This window comes from Rhinolophus ferrumequinum, chromosome 24 (assembly GCF_004115265.2).
Source record: "Rhinolophus ferrumequinum isolate MPI-CBG mRhiFer1 chromosome 24, mRhiFer1_v1.p, whole genome shotgun sequence".
Taxonomy (NCBI): Eukaryota; Metazoa; Chordata; class Mammalia; order Chiroptera; family Rhinolophidae; genus Rhinolophus; species Rhinolophus ferrumequinum.
The window spans coordinates 23,252,682-23,270,188 of record NC_046307.1 but is presented as its reverse complement, the minus strand read 5'-3'; the positions used below and the strand labels follow the sequence as shown (position 1 = coordinate 23,270,188).

General features: G+C 43.8%; 1 protein-coding gene across 6 annotated transcripts in view; it reads right to left on the bottom strand.

Annotated features, from left to right (window-relative positions):
* The window catches only part of SLC36A1 (solute carrier family 36 member 1), a 43,003-nt gene extending 25,647 nt beyond the window's left edge, over window positions 1-17,356 (bottom strand). Inside the window, exons 1-3 of one of the 6 annotated variants that reach the window (XM_033095891.1) lie at window positions 17,239-17,356; window positions 5,413-5,560; window positions 308-398 (exon numbers count right to left, since the gene is read on the bottom strand). In XM_033095891.1, coding sequence (XP_032951782.1) covers window positions 308-398; window positions 5,413-5,555 — 234 coding nt within the window. In that variant the 5' untranslated portion in view covers window positions 5,556-5,560; window positions 17,239-17,356. Of the gene's footprint in view, window positions 1-289; window positions 399-5,412; window positions 7,138-7,157; window positions 10,044-16,984; window positions 17,163-17,238 lie in introns of those variants that run through there. The other 5 variants (XM_033095893.1, XM_033095895.1, XM_033095892.1 and 2 more) reach the window with 5 other exon arrangements.
* Window positions 17,357-17,507: the final 151 nt, after the last annotated feature.

Below are 17,507 nucleotides of genomic sequence, written 5' to 3'. Positions count from 1 at the left end.
TGTGTAGAAAATGGACAGACTCATGCCACTAATTCATTCGTTACCATTATTGATAGAAACTGCCTGAGACATCTGCCCTACCTGGAAGCGAAGGCAGGAATTTCTGTCTGCTTTATTTACTGGCACACAGAAGGCCCTCAATTAATATCTTTAGACAAATGAACATCTGGATTTTGTTTTCTTCTCAGCTGAATTTTTTTTTAAAAGCTTCCCATTTTACAATGTTTTAAATGAAGTATAATTTTTTAAAAACCCACTGTCTCCCAAAATTTGTCATGATACTTCCCTCCACCAGGCAGACCCTTACCAAGATGCCTGCATTTTTCACTGCCAGGGGCAGCCCCAGGAGTCCTGTGCCGATGTTGCCTTTTAACAGGTGGATCAAGGTCTGGAACCATCTGAAGCAGGAAGAAGGTAGACAAGGGCGTGTTAACAGCAGGTACTAAGCACTTGGCACTATGCCAAGTGTCTTCATGTACCATCACCGCATTCGATTTCCACAACAAGTGTTAACTTCATTTTATGGCTGAGAAAGCAACTTGCTCAAGCTCACACACTTGGTAAAGATTCAAACCTAGGCCACCTGACCCCCAAGCCTGCTCTCCTAGCCACTGGGCTATAAGCTCCTCTCCCCGTGGCATTTCTGAGAACCCCTCTTTCTTGGCGATTAGACCAAAGGGATGGTGGGGTTCTCTCTAGGCACTCTATCCTATCCCAGTGTATCTGGTCCTGATTTTCACCACAGACTGTGAAAAATCAGATCCCAAAAGATGACAAGCTTAACGGTATGGAATAGACACTGGTGTGAGAGAACAGGGGAAATAAAAAAAAGAAGCCCAAAACCCTTAAGAGAAAGTTTTATGCAAAGTGAACAGAGCAAAAGTCATTCAATACCTCAAAAGTCCAGAAGTCCCTGGTGTACTTTGCATTTGAAACAACAAAAAAAGTCAAATGTCATAGAGTCCTACGATTGGAGAAGCCCTCTTCAGACAGTCACCTAGTTTATCCTTCTGCCTGCCGATTTTTCCCTCACCTAATGCATGTTACTCAAAGAGAGACCATATTAAGAACCATCTGCAACTCCTGGAAAGGAATTTTACTTTTGGTAACATTTCTCCTTCTACCTCCAGGAAATCTCTTGAGTTTCCTACTGTTGCCAAGCTTTGCAGGAAAGATCAAGGAAACTGCTTCAAGTCTAAAGAGAAGAAGCTGAGGGCTCTCCTGGACTATCCTGAGCAAACAGCTTAAGGACCGGACCACAAGGGTCCAGGGTGACTCTTTCATTACCGGCAGCCAGTGACCAGGAGGTTATGAGAAGGATGATGGGACAATCAAATGTCTATCTTAGCAAATGTTTAATCCACTTAAGGGCAAAGGTAAGCACTGTACCAAAACCACCTGCCTCCCAGAACCAGCCCCCCGCCCCGCCCCCATTGCTTCTGAGCTGAATTTTATTAATGCTGAGGCCCCTCTAGCCCTGGCTCTGCCACTAACTCCATATGACAATTCCCTTCCTTTCTCTGGACCTGTTGTCTCATCTGTAGCGTGAGGGGACTGGACTAGGACAGCATACTCCCCAATGTCAGCTCTCCAACACCAGGATTCTAGGCGATTGACCAAAATTACTCTTTTTAATCAATGGCCCCAAACTGGGATTAGCCAAAACCATCTGAGTATCACAAAATCAATTCCATGGACTGCAAAGTCTTAACTATGGAATGGGAGGTGTGAGGGAGAAATAAACCTTGTAAATCTTTGCTGTTCTCTTTATGCTCCAAATCAGTAGTTCTCATACTTTTTGGTCTCAGGACCCCTTTATGTCCTTATAAATTATTGAGGATCCCAAATAGCTTTTGCTTATGTGGGTTATGTCTGCTGATATATACTATATTACAAATTAAAACTGAGAAATTGTATATTTATTAATTTAAAATAACAATAAACCAATTACATGCTAATATAAGATGTTTAATGAAAAGTAACTGTATTTTCCAAAAAGTAAAATGTGAGAAGAATGGCACTAGTTTACTTTTTTGCAAACCTCTTTAGTGCCTTGTTTAATAGAAGACAGCTGGATGATGTACTTCTGCATTCACTCTGCTGCTACATGTTGCTTTGGTTGAAATATATAGAAAAATCTGTCCTCACACTGATACGTAGCTGGAAAAGGAAGGCATACTTTCATCACCTCTTCAGAAAATTGTGGTTATTTTTCTTTGATACTACACCAAAACTCAATACGTGGTCATTTCTTGGAAGTTAGTTGTAACATGGAATCTGAACTTTTCATCCTCTATTACATTAAAACCTACTGGTGATATTGCTCGTTGAATGATCTTTTACCCAGGCCCAATTTTCTAACATCACACGTTAGTCATTTGGAAGATATTGGTTCTCTGGGTTATGCAGGTCTTTCAATGCTGGCATATTACCTTATACAATGTTTAAAAAAATCACATTTATTACTATCATCAATGATCTCATCACAGAACCTTTAAGTTGACGGAAGTCATCCAGGTCACAGTACTGGATACAAGTTTTTTTCTAATTTTATTTTGGGCAATAAATACTGTTGATTGTTTTACTTCAGGTGATGGTCTCATTTCTTTCATTTTCAAGAAAACGTCTACCAAGTACTCAGGTCTGAATAACCTGTAGCTTGCAAATTAGTCTTTCTAGTAAAAATAGTGTTCTATGGGAAAAAAAGCTAATTCAGTTTACAACTCAAATAATCACTCAAGTTCTTTTCCTTGAGATAAGTATTGTACCTTGGTATGTAGTAGAAGTGCTTCATGCATATTTACCAGATTGTCACACAGACTATTAACAGACCTGTACTGACGGGTCAAGATTAATGAAATTAGTAATCTGACTGCTTCACCAAGGACATGCTTAGTGAAACTGGCTTATTCTTTGCACATGAATGGCAGTGAGAAACACACTGACAACTAGCGTAATTTGGTACCGCTGCCTTGACTTATACTACGGCGCCAGCAGTTTTACCCACCATTGCTTCTGTACCGTCAGTGCAAATGTCAACACACTGAAAAGGAAAATAACATCTTAGCGTTATTATGAAAATAGTTTTGACTTCTCAGACTTCTTGAAATGGTCTCGGTAACCCCCAGGGTTTGAAGACCACTCTTTGCACACGGCTTCTCCACATAACAGAGAGAAAGCCAGTTCCAGTCAACCGTTTTCTCAGTCTGCCAGCCGGGGGAAGAATGACCGAGGCTCAATCAAAGCTGGTACAGTGTAACTCAATCGGACAAGAAGAAGAAAAATTTGCCCAATGCAGTAAAATGAGGCTGTCGCCAAAGCAGTTAACAGCCTGATAGCATCAAATGTTAGGAAATAACCTCACGAAGCACATCCGCATGGAAGTGTTTGGGTATTTGCACCCGATTCAGGATTTTTACTGAGCCCCTAAACCCCGAGAAGAGCCAGGCGTGTGTGCTCACATATGCGGTAAGCTAAGAGGTACTTCCAGGTACTTTGTCCCTTGGCAAAGCACAGAGACAAGGAATCCAGCTCAAAAACTGGTCTCTAACACTTCTCACAGATGAGAAATTCAGGGGGGCTAACAGGGTCCTGCAACTCAGCTTATACCTTAATCATACCTGGCATGTTTTCTATAATGCTTGTGTGGACTCAGCTCCCAGGAAAGTACTCAACCAATCCTCCAAGTCTCTGGGGAGCACGTTTCCCTGGACCACTTATGATGGGACTGTGATACCTGTGATCACTTACAAATGGCCTTTCCTGGTCAACTATCTTGTATCACAATATCAGGACAGGGTACCCCTCAGAAGAAAGCATACCCTGGAAAACATCCCAATACAATCCCAAGGAAGGTATCTTCTGTCTGCTCAATTTCCAACAAACAAGGGGATATAATATGGGGTGGACTAATGTGAAAAAAAAGAGAGATTCAGAATAACTAACAGGCATGCATTAGCTTCAATGCATATAAAACCCATGAGCTACCTACCATCCTGGAGTTGCTAGCTGGTTGGTTTTGAACTTCAGAGAGGTCCCTTTAAAAATTTAAATCTAGACCATATGGCAAGCATTGCATAGATAAGTTGATGCCTGAGAACAAGGAGCAAAAACTGGAAGGGAAACTATAGAGAGAGAAACTTGGAAGACATATTTCACAACAATGAGTGTAACTTCTGAAGAGAAGCAATCACATGTCATTGGCAGCAATATGGAGTTCCTTCTGCCTGGGGGAAACCAGTAGGTGGAAAAGGTTAAGAGAAGAGAGGGGAAGATGGTCCTCACTGCTGCCAGTTGTGCTCTAAGCAATCGTTTCCATCAGCTAACAATGCAAGCAGATGCATTGCCACAGGAGAAACAAGCTGTCGAGACTGAAGCTCTGTGAGCAGATGTCAGCTAGAGGTGGAGACGGGCTGGTGATGTGGACAGTCCAGATCTAGTTCACCAGGGAAAGTGCCCTGCGCCAGGAGAGACTGCGGCCAGAGGGAGCCTCACCACAATGACTCCAGGAGAAGCTTCCATGGTCTCCTTGGGCAGTCGCAGGGGACAGTGCAAGTCCAGAACATAAAGGATCCCTCAGTAAGTCACACTCAACTCACAAAGGAACGAAGAAAGGGTGACAGCTAAGCTTGAGGAATAAACAGAAGGATGACAAAAGATGGGATCCTGGAACCCCCAGAAAATGTCAGGGGTCTGCTGAGGTTAGGGATCGAGTCAACGAACTCAATCGGATAGAAAATCCTCCCCTGAATCTACTAATTTGAATGTTGAGCACCAGACAGTGAGCGCAGCTTCACAGCAGGGTCAATTTTATCTTACACTTGGGGAAACTGAGGGGGCCCCAGAGAGGGCCAAACTCAGTCTGATGAGCCTTGGGATTCCGTTTCCAGGGATGAGACATAAGCCCTTCTTAGGGAAGGCAAAGCAGATCTCTTGTTTAGCGACTCCTTGAGATTTTTTAAGTGCAGAAGTTATTCCTCCCTCTTCCCACTTCTTCAGCCAAACAAACTCGCCATTATAGGTGACAGGGACAGAAGTCTGGGGGAGGCTTTGCAAAGGAGGCTTCCCTTGGGCTGGCAGGCACTTGAGGTTTTGGCACAGATGACCCATGGTTCTACACTAAGAGAATGTTCTCTCTCTCTGTTTCTCTTATGTTCAGGCTCTACTCAGCACCAGCCTTCTGGGACCAAGACAGCTAAAATGGACAAAGAATAAGAAAGAAACCACAGAGTGGCCGGCCAAGAGGAGCTCGGATCTCAGCCCGGTTAATTGCCCAACCTCCTTATGTCTTCTTCTCGTCTATAAAGTGGGGACTTGATAAAATGGGGGAGCAAAACTAACTCTAAGGGAGACAGTGTTACTGATGCAGAACGTAGGGCCGTGACTCTCCCCCAGGAGGGAACAGCTACTTACGTCGTGCTGCTGCTTTCCCCGAACCGCTGGTAGGAGCCGGAGGAAGAGAAATTGTTCACGCCTTCAGACGGGCTCTCCTCGGGGCTCACGTCGGTGGAGCTGTAGTCGGGGTAGTCCTCGTTCCGAAGTCTCTGTGTGGACATGGTAGCTGGGGAGACAGGGTCAGTGCTAAGACCTCCAGTGGCAGGGGCCGTTAGCTCCAAGCTTGGGGTGGGCTCCGGGGCAGAAGCAGCCATTGTCACAGTAGCTCAGTGATAGCTGCACTATGGATTGAGTACAATGCAAGTACCTGTACTTATGAAAGTAAAAAAGGTGCAAAGTCCACATGTGCAGGCGGAGCTGACTCAGCTTCTGCCTCCCAGCCTTCCCAGTCGGTGCCATACTCGTAAGTTTCTAAATTTGCCACAGCACACCTGGACAGAGCAGGGGTGAGGCACACTTGGGAGCGTGTGGGAAGATACAGACAGACACTTCCGAGAAGCTTCCCCTGTTCCTTAGGTCAGGATTAACTATCCCTTCCTTTGAGTTAATTTCCTGGACTTTGAACGACAGTTAAATTGTCTTTCCACTTCTCTTTCCCAAGAGCAAGCTCTCAGAGGACGGGCACCAGAATATTCCTGACTGCATCCTATTTCTCCTCTGCAGTGATTAGATGGAGAACCTGGCTGCAGTCAAGAAATCCCCTCCAAGTCATCCAGTTTTGCTCAAACTCGCCACCAGGTCCCAGAGCCATGAATGACTTTCTCTTTCTCTCTGCCATGACCTCCGACCTCAGGCCTATCCTGCACTCTTTGCAGCTCATCAGTGACTTTCACCCCCTGACCCTATGACTCTTTTCTTGCAACCCAGCCCGAATACTGAGAAACGGCACCTGAAAGCAGCGGAGAGGAAGACCAGGAGCATGAGAGGGGCTCACCGCTGGCCTTGTTCCAGTGTCTCCCCTCCACAACCCTTCTTCCTTTTAGTTTTTACAGATTTGCCAATTTTTTTCAAGATGGTGAAAGAAGAAGGGTACATTTTGGGAGTCACATAGGCCCCCAGAATCCTAGAAACTGTTGCTAAAAGAGCCTTCAGAGGTCACTCCAGCTGCTCATTTTACAGATGAAGAACCAACCCCCCAAAGATGAAGAGACCTGCTCTGCTACAGCCAGGTAGCTGCAAAGCAATAAACATATATTCTGATGCTTGGCCTGAATTTGGAAACATCTGAATGTAGTGCCAGTTGCACGAGGGAATATTATAATGAAAAAGACTCAACTTCCTGCCATGCAAGAATCTGCAATCAGGAGAGGAAAAAAAGATACATGAACAGTAAAAATGACGAATAGAAACCCTTCTGACACTTCTGACAACTGCCTGCCTACATGGGGCTCTCTCCCAGAATTTGGCTGGATGCCCACCCTGAGTCTCAAAGACCCAGAGAGGAGACAGGACCTCAGAGGGCCATCACAACACCTCTCCACCAGAGCCCCAACACCGGCTGCCAGGGGATAGCTCTGTGCTGAGTGCTCCCACGCCTCTGTCCCGGGTGACGCTTCAGAAACGGGCCCCACCCTGGCACCTGAGTGCTCCAGGATGACCTCGTTTTTTTCCCACCAACTGTAATGGAGGAGGGACCCCATGTACTCTCACGAGGAAACCGCTTGGCAGAAAGCCAGGAAAGAGCTGGGAAGCTCCAGAGAGGATCCCGCCTAGCTTCACCACAGTGACTTGGCTAAATATCTAAGAGGGTGTAATTTACTCACATGCTGGAGGAGTTCAAGAAAGTCATCGGGCTCTCGGACACTTAAGCTCATAAAGGGGCCAGGGGAAAAAATTAAGAAGTAGTTGAAAGCTGCTATTCATGCAAAAGTTAATAAGCTCAGTTTCTATGTACGTCAGAAGGCCTGGGTTCTAAGACTGCCTCTATCACCCGTTTGCTTAGTAACTTGGAACAATTCTCCTTATTTGTCTAGGGTCTGTTTTCAAATGTACAAAAAGGGGAGGGGTGAACTAAACTCTCTCAGCAACTCTCTAGCTGTAATATTCCAAGAACCAATGAATGTACTTATTTATGCAAACAACAGTTAATTTTTAGTTCCGTCCAACATACCAAAAATGTCTGAGGAACACAGCCTTCCAAGTGAATCCTGCATATTATTAAGGGAGAAAGGACAGTAGCAGGGCCTGCCAAGTTCCCCGATCCCTCCCCATCAACCAAGAAACCACTTACTTGATACACATGCTCAACTTACTTCAAACACTATAAAGAGGCCTCTTTATGTTGGGTATAAAAACTGAAGTTAACCCACAGCGGATTATTGCTAAGAAAATTGCTCTGAAAAAGAAGCTGACATCTATAAATCTAAAGTCCAAGAAGCAATGACAGGATGTGGAAGACGTGGCTTGGCAACTGCATGAACGTTGCAAAGGGGAAAAAAAAAAAAAAAGCTCTGTATGGGCATTAGTTGATAATAAGCGCAACAGAAGTCAATGATATCATAACAGATACCAAATAAACTAGTGCAATTCTAGGTTGCACTAGGACGAGACAGACCCCCGGTGGATGATTTATAGTACAGCACAGTTCGGTTTGGCCATGCATCGTATTCTGTTCCAGGCAGCGCACTATAAAAGCAACAACGGCAAACGGTGGTACAGCCAGGGATCAGCACCGGGACCAGGAAAGGGATGGAAACCAACTAAACGAGGAATGGTCGGAAGCACTGAGAAGGCTCAACCTGGAGACCTGGCAACTTGGAAGGTATTAAAACTGCCTTTAAAAGGTGTCCTTGTGGATAAGACTTGTTCTATCTCTGACCTCAAAGATCATTCAGAAATAGGATCGGCAGGGGGAAAGTAAAGGGAGGCAGGTCTTGAGCTAGACAAAAGGAAGCTGTCCAAATGGAATAGTTCGTTCTGGGAGATAGTGTGTTCCCCATCCCTGGAAAAGTCCAAGCAGAAACCCTCCCCAGAGCTATTATTAAACAAGGATTCAAGCACCGTATAGAGTGGGTGCAGTCACTCCCTGGAGTTCCTTCTCTGGCTCCTTCTGGCAACCAAGGCCTCTTCCTCTTGCTCTCTAGCTGTCCCCACAGTGCTAGCCTCAGAGGTCACCCTGGCCCTGGGCTCCCTTTGATGAAACTTGGTTTCCAAGTCTATTGCGGCAATTGCCAATTCTTGCCATGGGGGAAATTTTAATAGAACCTGTTAACTATCAAAATGAGGAGTTGTAATATGTGAGAGTTCAAGACAAGCTTGTCCTTCAGGTTCTTGAGGACAATGAACAGAGTTTATACATTACATGTGGCCCAGCAACACAAAGTCAAAATCTCCTCAAGATATTTAGATCCAAAAGAGTGAACTACTAAGTAAGAAAAGTCTGCATGTTTGGTGGCAAATATACTATACATTTATTTATTTCTTCAAGTGTACATTCAAGCAAAGTTGCATTGAAATATAAACTGTTAATATAACTTTGATAAATTTTCTTTTTCCTTATGTAAACTATTTTTAGTTGTCAATGTTCTCAGTATTTTAAGGTTTTTTCCACTTATTTCATCTCTAATCTTCCTTGAATCTACACAGTGCACATATTAATGATGCTTTGTTTTAATATAATGGTCCATCATTATATAAATATAATGATTTGCTTCACTGGCTTCCAATTATTGGATTTGGGGCTTTTGCTTTTTTTTAATTTTTTTAAATAAATAGCTTATATCACAGCTAAAAAGATTTCATACAAATAGTTTTTAATTTTTGAGTCATATCCTTAGTGTAGAACTAGGTGAATAGACTCATTTTTATGGTTCTTACCATACAAATGATTGAACTAACCTAGTGTCACCAGCAATATATGGACATGACTATCTCTTCATAACCCTGCCAATGTTGGATTTTATCACTTTTATTTTTGCTCTTTTGGATGAGTGGCTCCTTATACTTGTTTTATTTTACATTTCTTAAATTTCTGGCAAAGACCACTGCTAATAAAAACTTTAAGAACATCTTTCCTCTACTTATCAGACTCATACTTTTGAAAATACTAACGTCACTTTTGAAAATACTAAACTGTTCTCAAGATACCTGTTTAAGAATTTACTCATTGGATTCTATTCCAAATTCAGTACACTACACAAGGTCAATTCCAACAAGGTGAGGAGAATCCATTTATACATGCCTGTAGGTCTCTTTCAGGGCACATGGGGAGGTTGGGAAGGAGAAAGAAGAGGAGGTAGGAAGAGGCAGTACTGAAGTGCCAGTTACCAAAAGGTAAACAATACTTTTAAGGGAGACTTGTAAACATATGGAAAATTATCCACTAAAAATTATTAGAACTAATTAAGTTTAGCAAAGTTGCAGGATATAAGCCCAATATACAAAAATCAGTTTTATGTCTATTCACTTGCAATCAACAATCTGAAAATGAAATTGAACAAACAGTTCTATTTACTATAGCATCAGAACCAATGAAATACTTAGGAAGAAATTTAGCCGAGTAGGTATAAGATTTGTACATGAAAACTACAAAACATTGTTGAAAAAAATTAAAGGAGACCTAAATAAATGAAAAAATATCCCAGTACTCATGGATAAAAGATTTAATATTGTTAAAATGGCAATACTTCCGAAATTTATCTACAGATTCAACGGAATCCCTACCAAAATCCCAGCTGCCTTTTTGCAGAAATTGACAAGCTGATTCTAAAATTCGTATAGAAATTCAAAAGGCTCAGATTACCTAAAACAATTTTGGAAAAGAAGAAAACGTTGGAGGACTTCCCAATTTCAAAACTTAGTACAAAGCTACAGTAACCAGGACAATATAGTACTGGCATAGGGACAGACATTATAGATAAATGGAACAGAACTCAGAGTCCAGAAGTAAATTCTCACATCTATGGTCAACTGATTTTTGACAAGGGTGCCAAGAAAATTCACTAGGGAAAAAATAGCCTTTTCAACAAATGGTGCGGGGACAATTGGATACCCATGTGCGAAAGAATGAAATTGGAACTCTACCACACACCATATGCAAAAATTAAAATGGTTCAAAGACTTACATGTAGGAGCTAAAACTATAAAACTCTTAGAAGACAACATAGTAGGCATAAATCTTCGACCTTGGATTAAGCACTTGTTTTTTTACATATGACAACAAAAGCAAAAAAAGAAAAAATAGGTAAATTAGACATCATCAAAATTAAAAATGTTTGTATCTCAAAGGACACCATCAAGAAATAAAAAACAACCCATAGAAGGAGAGAAAATTTCTGCAAATTATATTTCTGATAAAGGACTTGTATCCAGAACATATAAGGAACTATTATAACTCAATAATGAAAAGACAACTCAGTTAAAAATGGACAAAGGATCTGAGTAAGTATTTCGCCAAGATGTAAAAATAGACAATAATCACTGAAAAGATACTCAACATCATTAGCCATCAAGTAAATGCAAACCAAAAACTGCAATAAGATACCACTTCACACCCACCAGGACAGCTAAAAATCAAAGAGATAATACCAAGTGTTGCCAAGGATGTGGAGAAATTGGAACCCTCTCACACTTTTGGTGGGAGTGTAAAACAGTGCAGCCACTTTGGAAAACAGTTTGACAGTTCCTCAAAAGGCTAAACATACTCGTAGTTACCATATGACCCAGCAATTCCACTCCTAGGTACATATTAAAATGAAAACATATGTCCACAGAAAAACTTGTACACAAATGTTCATAGCAGCATTATTCCTACCAGCCAAAAGGCAGAAATAAACCTGATGGATAAATGCAGTGTGGTATATCCATACAATGGAATATTATTCAGCAATAAAAAGAAATGAAATACTGATACATGCTACCACATGAATAAACCTTGAAAAGATTATTTTAAGTGAAAGAAGTCACAGAGCACCACATACTGTGTGATTTCATTCATATGAGAAGTCCAGAATAGGGAACCCTATAGACAGAAAGTAGATTAGTAGTTGCCCAGGGTTTGACGTAGGGAGTTGGGAGGGATTAAGGGGTAATGGGTAAGGGGACAGTTTCTTTTGCGGTGATGAAAATGTTCTAAAATTGATTGTGGCGATGGTTGCACAACTCTGTGATTATATTAAAAAGCAGTGAATTATAGCCTTTAAATGGTTGAACTGTATGCTTATGTGAATTATATCTCAATAAAGCTGTTAAAAAAAAAACACAGATTTCTGAGCCAAATCTGATTCACCCTGAGCATTTTATTTTTAACCAGTCAGATGACCCTGATTTCAGATCGATTTATATAAAGCACTAAAAAATAGTATGATCTTATTATGATGGATACACCCCAGGCCTCACCTCCTACTCGAGTTCATGGGTTGGTGATATATGAGATCTGACAATTAAGTTCACGAACTCATCCTAGAAAAAGTGCCCCATACCTCATTGCTGAATATCACTACGGTCACCTTCCATGTACTCCCCTTGGGAAGCTATGCACGGACGCCAGCACCTAGTCCACCCTTCAAAGCAATTTTGGAACTCTTTTTCTGGAATGGCCATCGTATTACCCTGGATGTCCTGAATGTCATCAAAATGTCTTCCTTTCAATATTTCCTTTATCTTCGGGTAAAGAACTCATTGGGGGTCAGATCAGGTGAGTAGGGAGGGTGTTCCAATACAGTTATTTGTTTACTGGCTAAAAACTCCCTCACAGACAGTGCCGTGTGAGCTGGTGCATTGTCGTGATGCAGAGCCATGAATTGTTGGCGAAAAGTTCATGTTGTTTTCATCTTTTTCACGCAGCCTTTCCAGCACTTCCAAATAGTAAGCTAGGTTAACAGTTTGTCCAGTTGGCACAAATTCACAATGAATAATCTCTCTGATACGGAAAAAGGTTAGCAACGTCATTGCAACAAGTTCACGAACTTAATTGTCAGACCTTTGTATATAACCAACCCATGAATTCTAGTAGGAGGTGAGGCCTGGGGTGTATCCAGTGTAATGAGATCATACTTTTTTTCAGTGCTTTATGTAAATCTACCTGTAATCAGGGTCATCTGACTGGTTAAAAATAAAATGCTCAGGTTGAATCAGATTTGGCTCAGAAACCCGTTCGTTTTTTTTTTAGCAGCTTTATTGAGATATAATTCACAAAAGCATACAGTTCAACCATTTTAAGGGTATAATTCAGTGGTTTTTAATACAAGGTCTGGCAATTAAGTTCACAAACTTGTTGCAACGATGTTGCTAACGTTTTTTGATATCAGAGGGATTATTCATTATGAATTTGTACCAACTGGACAAATGGTTGACCAAGTTTACTATTTGGAAGTGCTGAAAAGGCTGCGTGAAAAAGTTAGATGACCTGAACTCTTTGACAACAACTCATGAGTCTTGCATCACGACAATGCACCAGCTCACACGGCACTGTCTGTGAGGGAGTTTTTAGCCAGTAAATAAATAACTATATTGGAACACCCTCCCTACTCACCTGATCTGGCCCCCAATGACTTCTTTCGTTACCTGAAGATAAAGGAAATATTGAAAGGAAGACATTTTGATGATATTCAGGACAGCAAGGGTAATACGACAGCTCTGATGGCCATTCCAGAAAAAGAGTTCCAAAATTGCTTTGAAGGGTGGACTAGACGCTGGCATCAGTGCATAGCTTCCCAAGGGGAGTGTTTCGAAGGCGACTGTAGTGATATTCAGCAATGAGGTATGGGGCACTTTTTCTACCATGTTTCCCCGAAAATAAGACCGGGTAATTTTGCTCCAAAAGACGCATTAGGGCTTATGTTCGGGGGATGTCATCCTGAAAAATCATGCTAGGGCTTATTTTCCGGTGAGGTCTTATTTTCAGGGAAACACGGTAGAATGAGTTCGTGAACTTAATTGCCAGACCTCATATGCAGACTAAAAGTGCCACCCATTATTCTTAAACAATGACACTGGATTGGACTTTGGAGCGCAGAGAAGTGGCAAATTCTCTAGACGCATTTTCTTTTCTCTGTTGCTGGAATTCACAGACACGAACAAGGACACAGGCTGTGTTGCTAAGTGTGGCCTACATGGAGAAAAGTGAAAATGCCTGACTTTCACATTTGTGTTTAAAGAACATCTGATAGGACTCCACCTAACCTGCCACAGAAGTACACTGCGTAAATTGAGACTCCTGCCTGAAAGAGTCTGGTGGGAAGGCAGCCACAAAACAGCTGCTGACCTCAGCAGGCTCTACACAAGAGGAGAGAAATAGGCAAACACGCTCATTTTTTACCCACCATCACAAAAATCACTAAATGTTAGAGGATCATTTGTGACGTAAAGAAGACTGAGTTCCAGCTTCCCACTTAGAGGTGAGAAAAACAAGGCCCCAACTGGTTAAAGATTTGAGGTTAGAATCCAACACAGATTCCCAATCCAGTGTTCTTTCTACTACACCATAAATGATCTGTCCTCCCTAAAATCTCCCTCAGAACAAAACTGGGGCAAGATTACGTCTGCAGCGGGCATTCTGCATAGCAAAAGGTAAACAAGCTCAGAGCTTAGGTGGGTGACCCTCAGCCAATTAATCTCCCTCTGCCTCAGTCTCCTCATCTGAAAATACGTTAATAACACCTACATCACAATACTGTTTTGAAGATAGAAGGAAAAGGCATTACATACGTGGCTTGGCCCATAATGGACCCTCATTAACGGTAGCAATTGTCATTTTTACTGTAGAGAAGTTCAAGGTCAGGAAGTCAGAAGGTTCACTATACAAATTAAGAACTGCAATACTTCCCCCATTCCAAAACTAGTGTGCTGAGTCATGTCCCCATCTTGAAAATGGTGGTCTATGTGCCATGAGATTCTTGAACTTCATGGAAAAGGGAAGCACAGAGGAGTCTTGCCTACTAGAGCGCGTCATTGAGAACTGGCCCTGAGTGTCAAGGCTTCCAAGAGAAATGTCTGGAAAATAAAAGAAGACACAGCACCAAATGCAGCATTATGTGGTTTCTATTTTGGCATATTCAGAATGTCCCATCCGCTGGATCTCACACCCATTAAACAGAGGCTAGATCTGTGTGCTCAGATCCAGCCAAAGAAGGAAGGTTCAGGATTCCTCTAAGGCCTGGATTCAGTGAAACACACTCAATATGAGTTTCCTCTGTGGGGAAAAAGAGAAAAGCTAGGTGATAGTGGTTACTCAGTCACCCCCTTCTGGAAGGAGTTATCAGGATCACACCAGCAAAAGTCGACAGCAAAGCCTATTCACTCACCCAGCTCTAGGATCTTGCTTCAAGTCAGGGTGTGAAGAAGAAATATATTAACAGCAATGACTCTTCAGTATCCGACCCTCAAAGAGCTATTAAACATGTAAAGATGTACTCACTGGGTGGGGGTTAAAAGAGAAAAAAGAAAAAGCAGGAGTACTTAACATGAGAATAGTTATCTGAAGCAAGGGGGAAAATCAAGCATTCACAAAAGAGGACATCTACTCTACTTTATATCTCACATGTTAATAAGTCCAGTCCTAGTATTGCATAGAATCTCTGAGATGGGAGAAAACTTAAAACTTTATCAAGTCGGGCCGCTAGATGGCTCAGTGGGTTAGAGCGCAAGCGTGAGCTCTCAACAAGGTTGCAGGTTCAATGCCCGCATGGGATGGTGGGCTGCACCCCCTGCAACTATGATTGAAAATGGCAACTGGACTTGGAGCTGAGCTGCACTCTCCACAACTAGATTGAAGGACAACGACTTGGAGCTGATAGGCCCTGGAGAAACACACTGTTCCCCAATATTCTCCAATTAAATAAAAAAAAAAAAATTTTTTTAATTTTTTTTTAAATGTAAAGAGAAATAGGTGAAATTAAGACTTGATCTAGTCCAACCTTCTACCCAACACAATAATCTAATCTACAACAACGAAAAGTAATTGCGCAGTGACAATTAGCTCCAGTGACAGGGACTTCCATGCTCTGTGTTGCAATGTGAGAGTGAGAGAGGGCTAACTCTTTGAAAGTTCTTACACTCACCCAAAAACCACTTCCCTTATGGCACTTCCATCCACTGGTCCTAGCTGTAGCCTCTGGACTATTACGAAAGAAATGGAAACCTCTCCTTTAAAACAGACAAAGACAGCTGAGCACTTCAAGCTGCCACAAGTATGAGTCCAAATAAACAGTCAAGGGAAAATAAGGACCCACGAGCAGGCAATTATAAATGGCACAATCAGAAAACAAAGGGACTTAATATCACCATCAGAGCAGCCTCTGCTACATACAGCCTCCATCCCAGACAAAATCTCAAACTCAGAGCAAACAGCCAAGCCTTCCGTGTCCCTGTACTTCTTGACTTCAAGAAGTCGAAAACGTGCTCTAAATGTGCGAGTTAATTACCGTAGACTAGCCTCTTGACAAGAGTCAAAGAGGGCCTTGATCATATTTAAAGTAAGAAAAGGCAGTCAAAATCGTTTTCTGCTGTCATCACTTCGCTTGGCCATAATACAGAGGTAAGAAGGCACAGGAGAAGGATTTCATGGCAGCCTAGAAATAAGTTGAGTAGGGAAACTGCTTCCTGGACAACTGGAGTAAGTCTTGTTGCAAGGCAGATACTAAATGTTTATTGGAGCGGGAAAAAAAACCCTGGTTAATCAACAGACCCGGATGCGGAGAATGTCAGAGCAGAAGACACCCTTAGGGATGCAAGTCCATCCCTGCACAGCCTGGGAAACCTAAACCCAAGCAAGGATTGGAGTCACCCAAGGCTGCCATGCAAGGGTCAGCGCTAGAACACAATCTCCTCCTTCTCCAGTCTCGGTTCTTGCCGTTTCGCCAGGCTGCTCTCTAATCTCAGCAAGCTTCAGACGACTGCAAGCCACCCATTCAAATAACCAGTAGTCCCCGCATCCGACGCCGCGCTACAGGAAAAACCTAGAGCGACCATCTTGCCGCGCTCCAAGGTAAAGCCAGGGCTCTCCACCACCTCAGCTTGGAGCCACCTGCCCTCCCCGGCGCATATTCCGATTCTTATTTCGTATTTTGGTCTCACTTAACACAAAATTGCAGGACCTCTAGAAACAAAACCTACAGAATGATGAGTTTGCAGAAAAAACCTGAACACTGAAACAGGGAACCACACCCACAGCCAATCCAACCCCGGCAACGGACAACGCAGAGTTGGAAAAAAAAGAGGGGTGAGGGTGGGGGGGGGGGGAGGAATGAAAGAGAGAGGGACAGGAATAGGGTGACTTTTCACATGTCAAGTTTTCTGCAGGAGGCATTGTGGGGAAAAGCAAAGAGCTGCTGGAGCTCACGGAGACTTGGATTCCAGTCGCAGCTCGACGACTAATTCCCTGGGGGGCTGCAGGCAAGCCCCCACGCCTTCCTGGGCCTCGATTTCCCCGACTGTCCTGGGGGCGAGGGGTGCGGGTTGCACCGGAGCTTTCCCGAGGTCCCTGCCGTTCGGGTATCTACGACCCCGAGAGCCCCTATGAGCAAGTCCCCGGCAGGGGTCCCACCGAGGGCCGGGGACTTGCCCGGGACAGCCGAGCCCTTTGGGAAGCGTGTCAGGAGCCCAGGGGGGACGTTTGGGTGATCTTTCCCGTCTCGGACCTCAGTTTCCACACCTGTCCAATAGAACGGGGACGTCAAGGCAGATTACGCGAGGGCCAAAGGAGTCTCCAGTTCGCCCCAGCCCGGGAGGGGTGCCCGCCGGGTACCACAGCTGAGGTGGGGGCGCCAAGGAGACTCGGACCCGCAGTCCAGGCGGGTGGGTGCCCGACCCGGAGCATCCGCGCGTCCCTGAGGAAGGCGACGTGGATCCTGAGGAAGGCGGTGACGGGCGGCCAGTCAGTCACAGCCTGCCAGCGCGCGGACTCACCGTTCGGGTTCCGGCTCCGGCTCCGGCTCCGGCTGCGGCTCCGCTCCGGCTCCGGCTGCGGCTTGGGTGCAGTCCACCCCACCCCGCCTCAGCGCGGACGCCCGGCCATCCCCCTTGCTGCCCGGCAGCTGCTTCCGGACCTCGTCACGTGATCCAGGAGCCCAAGCCGAGGCCCTGGTCACAAGCTCGGGCGAGTCGTAGCTCCTCCCCTCTCGCGGTGCTCCGGGGCGCGGCGCCGCAGCACCCCCTGGCGACCTGCTGCTGCCACT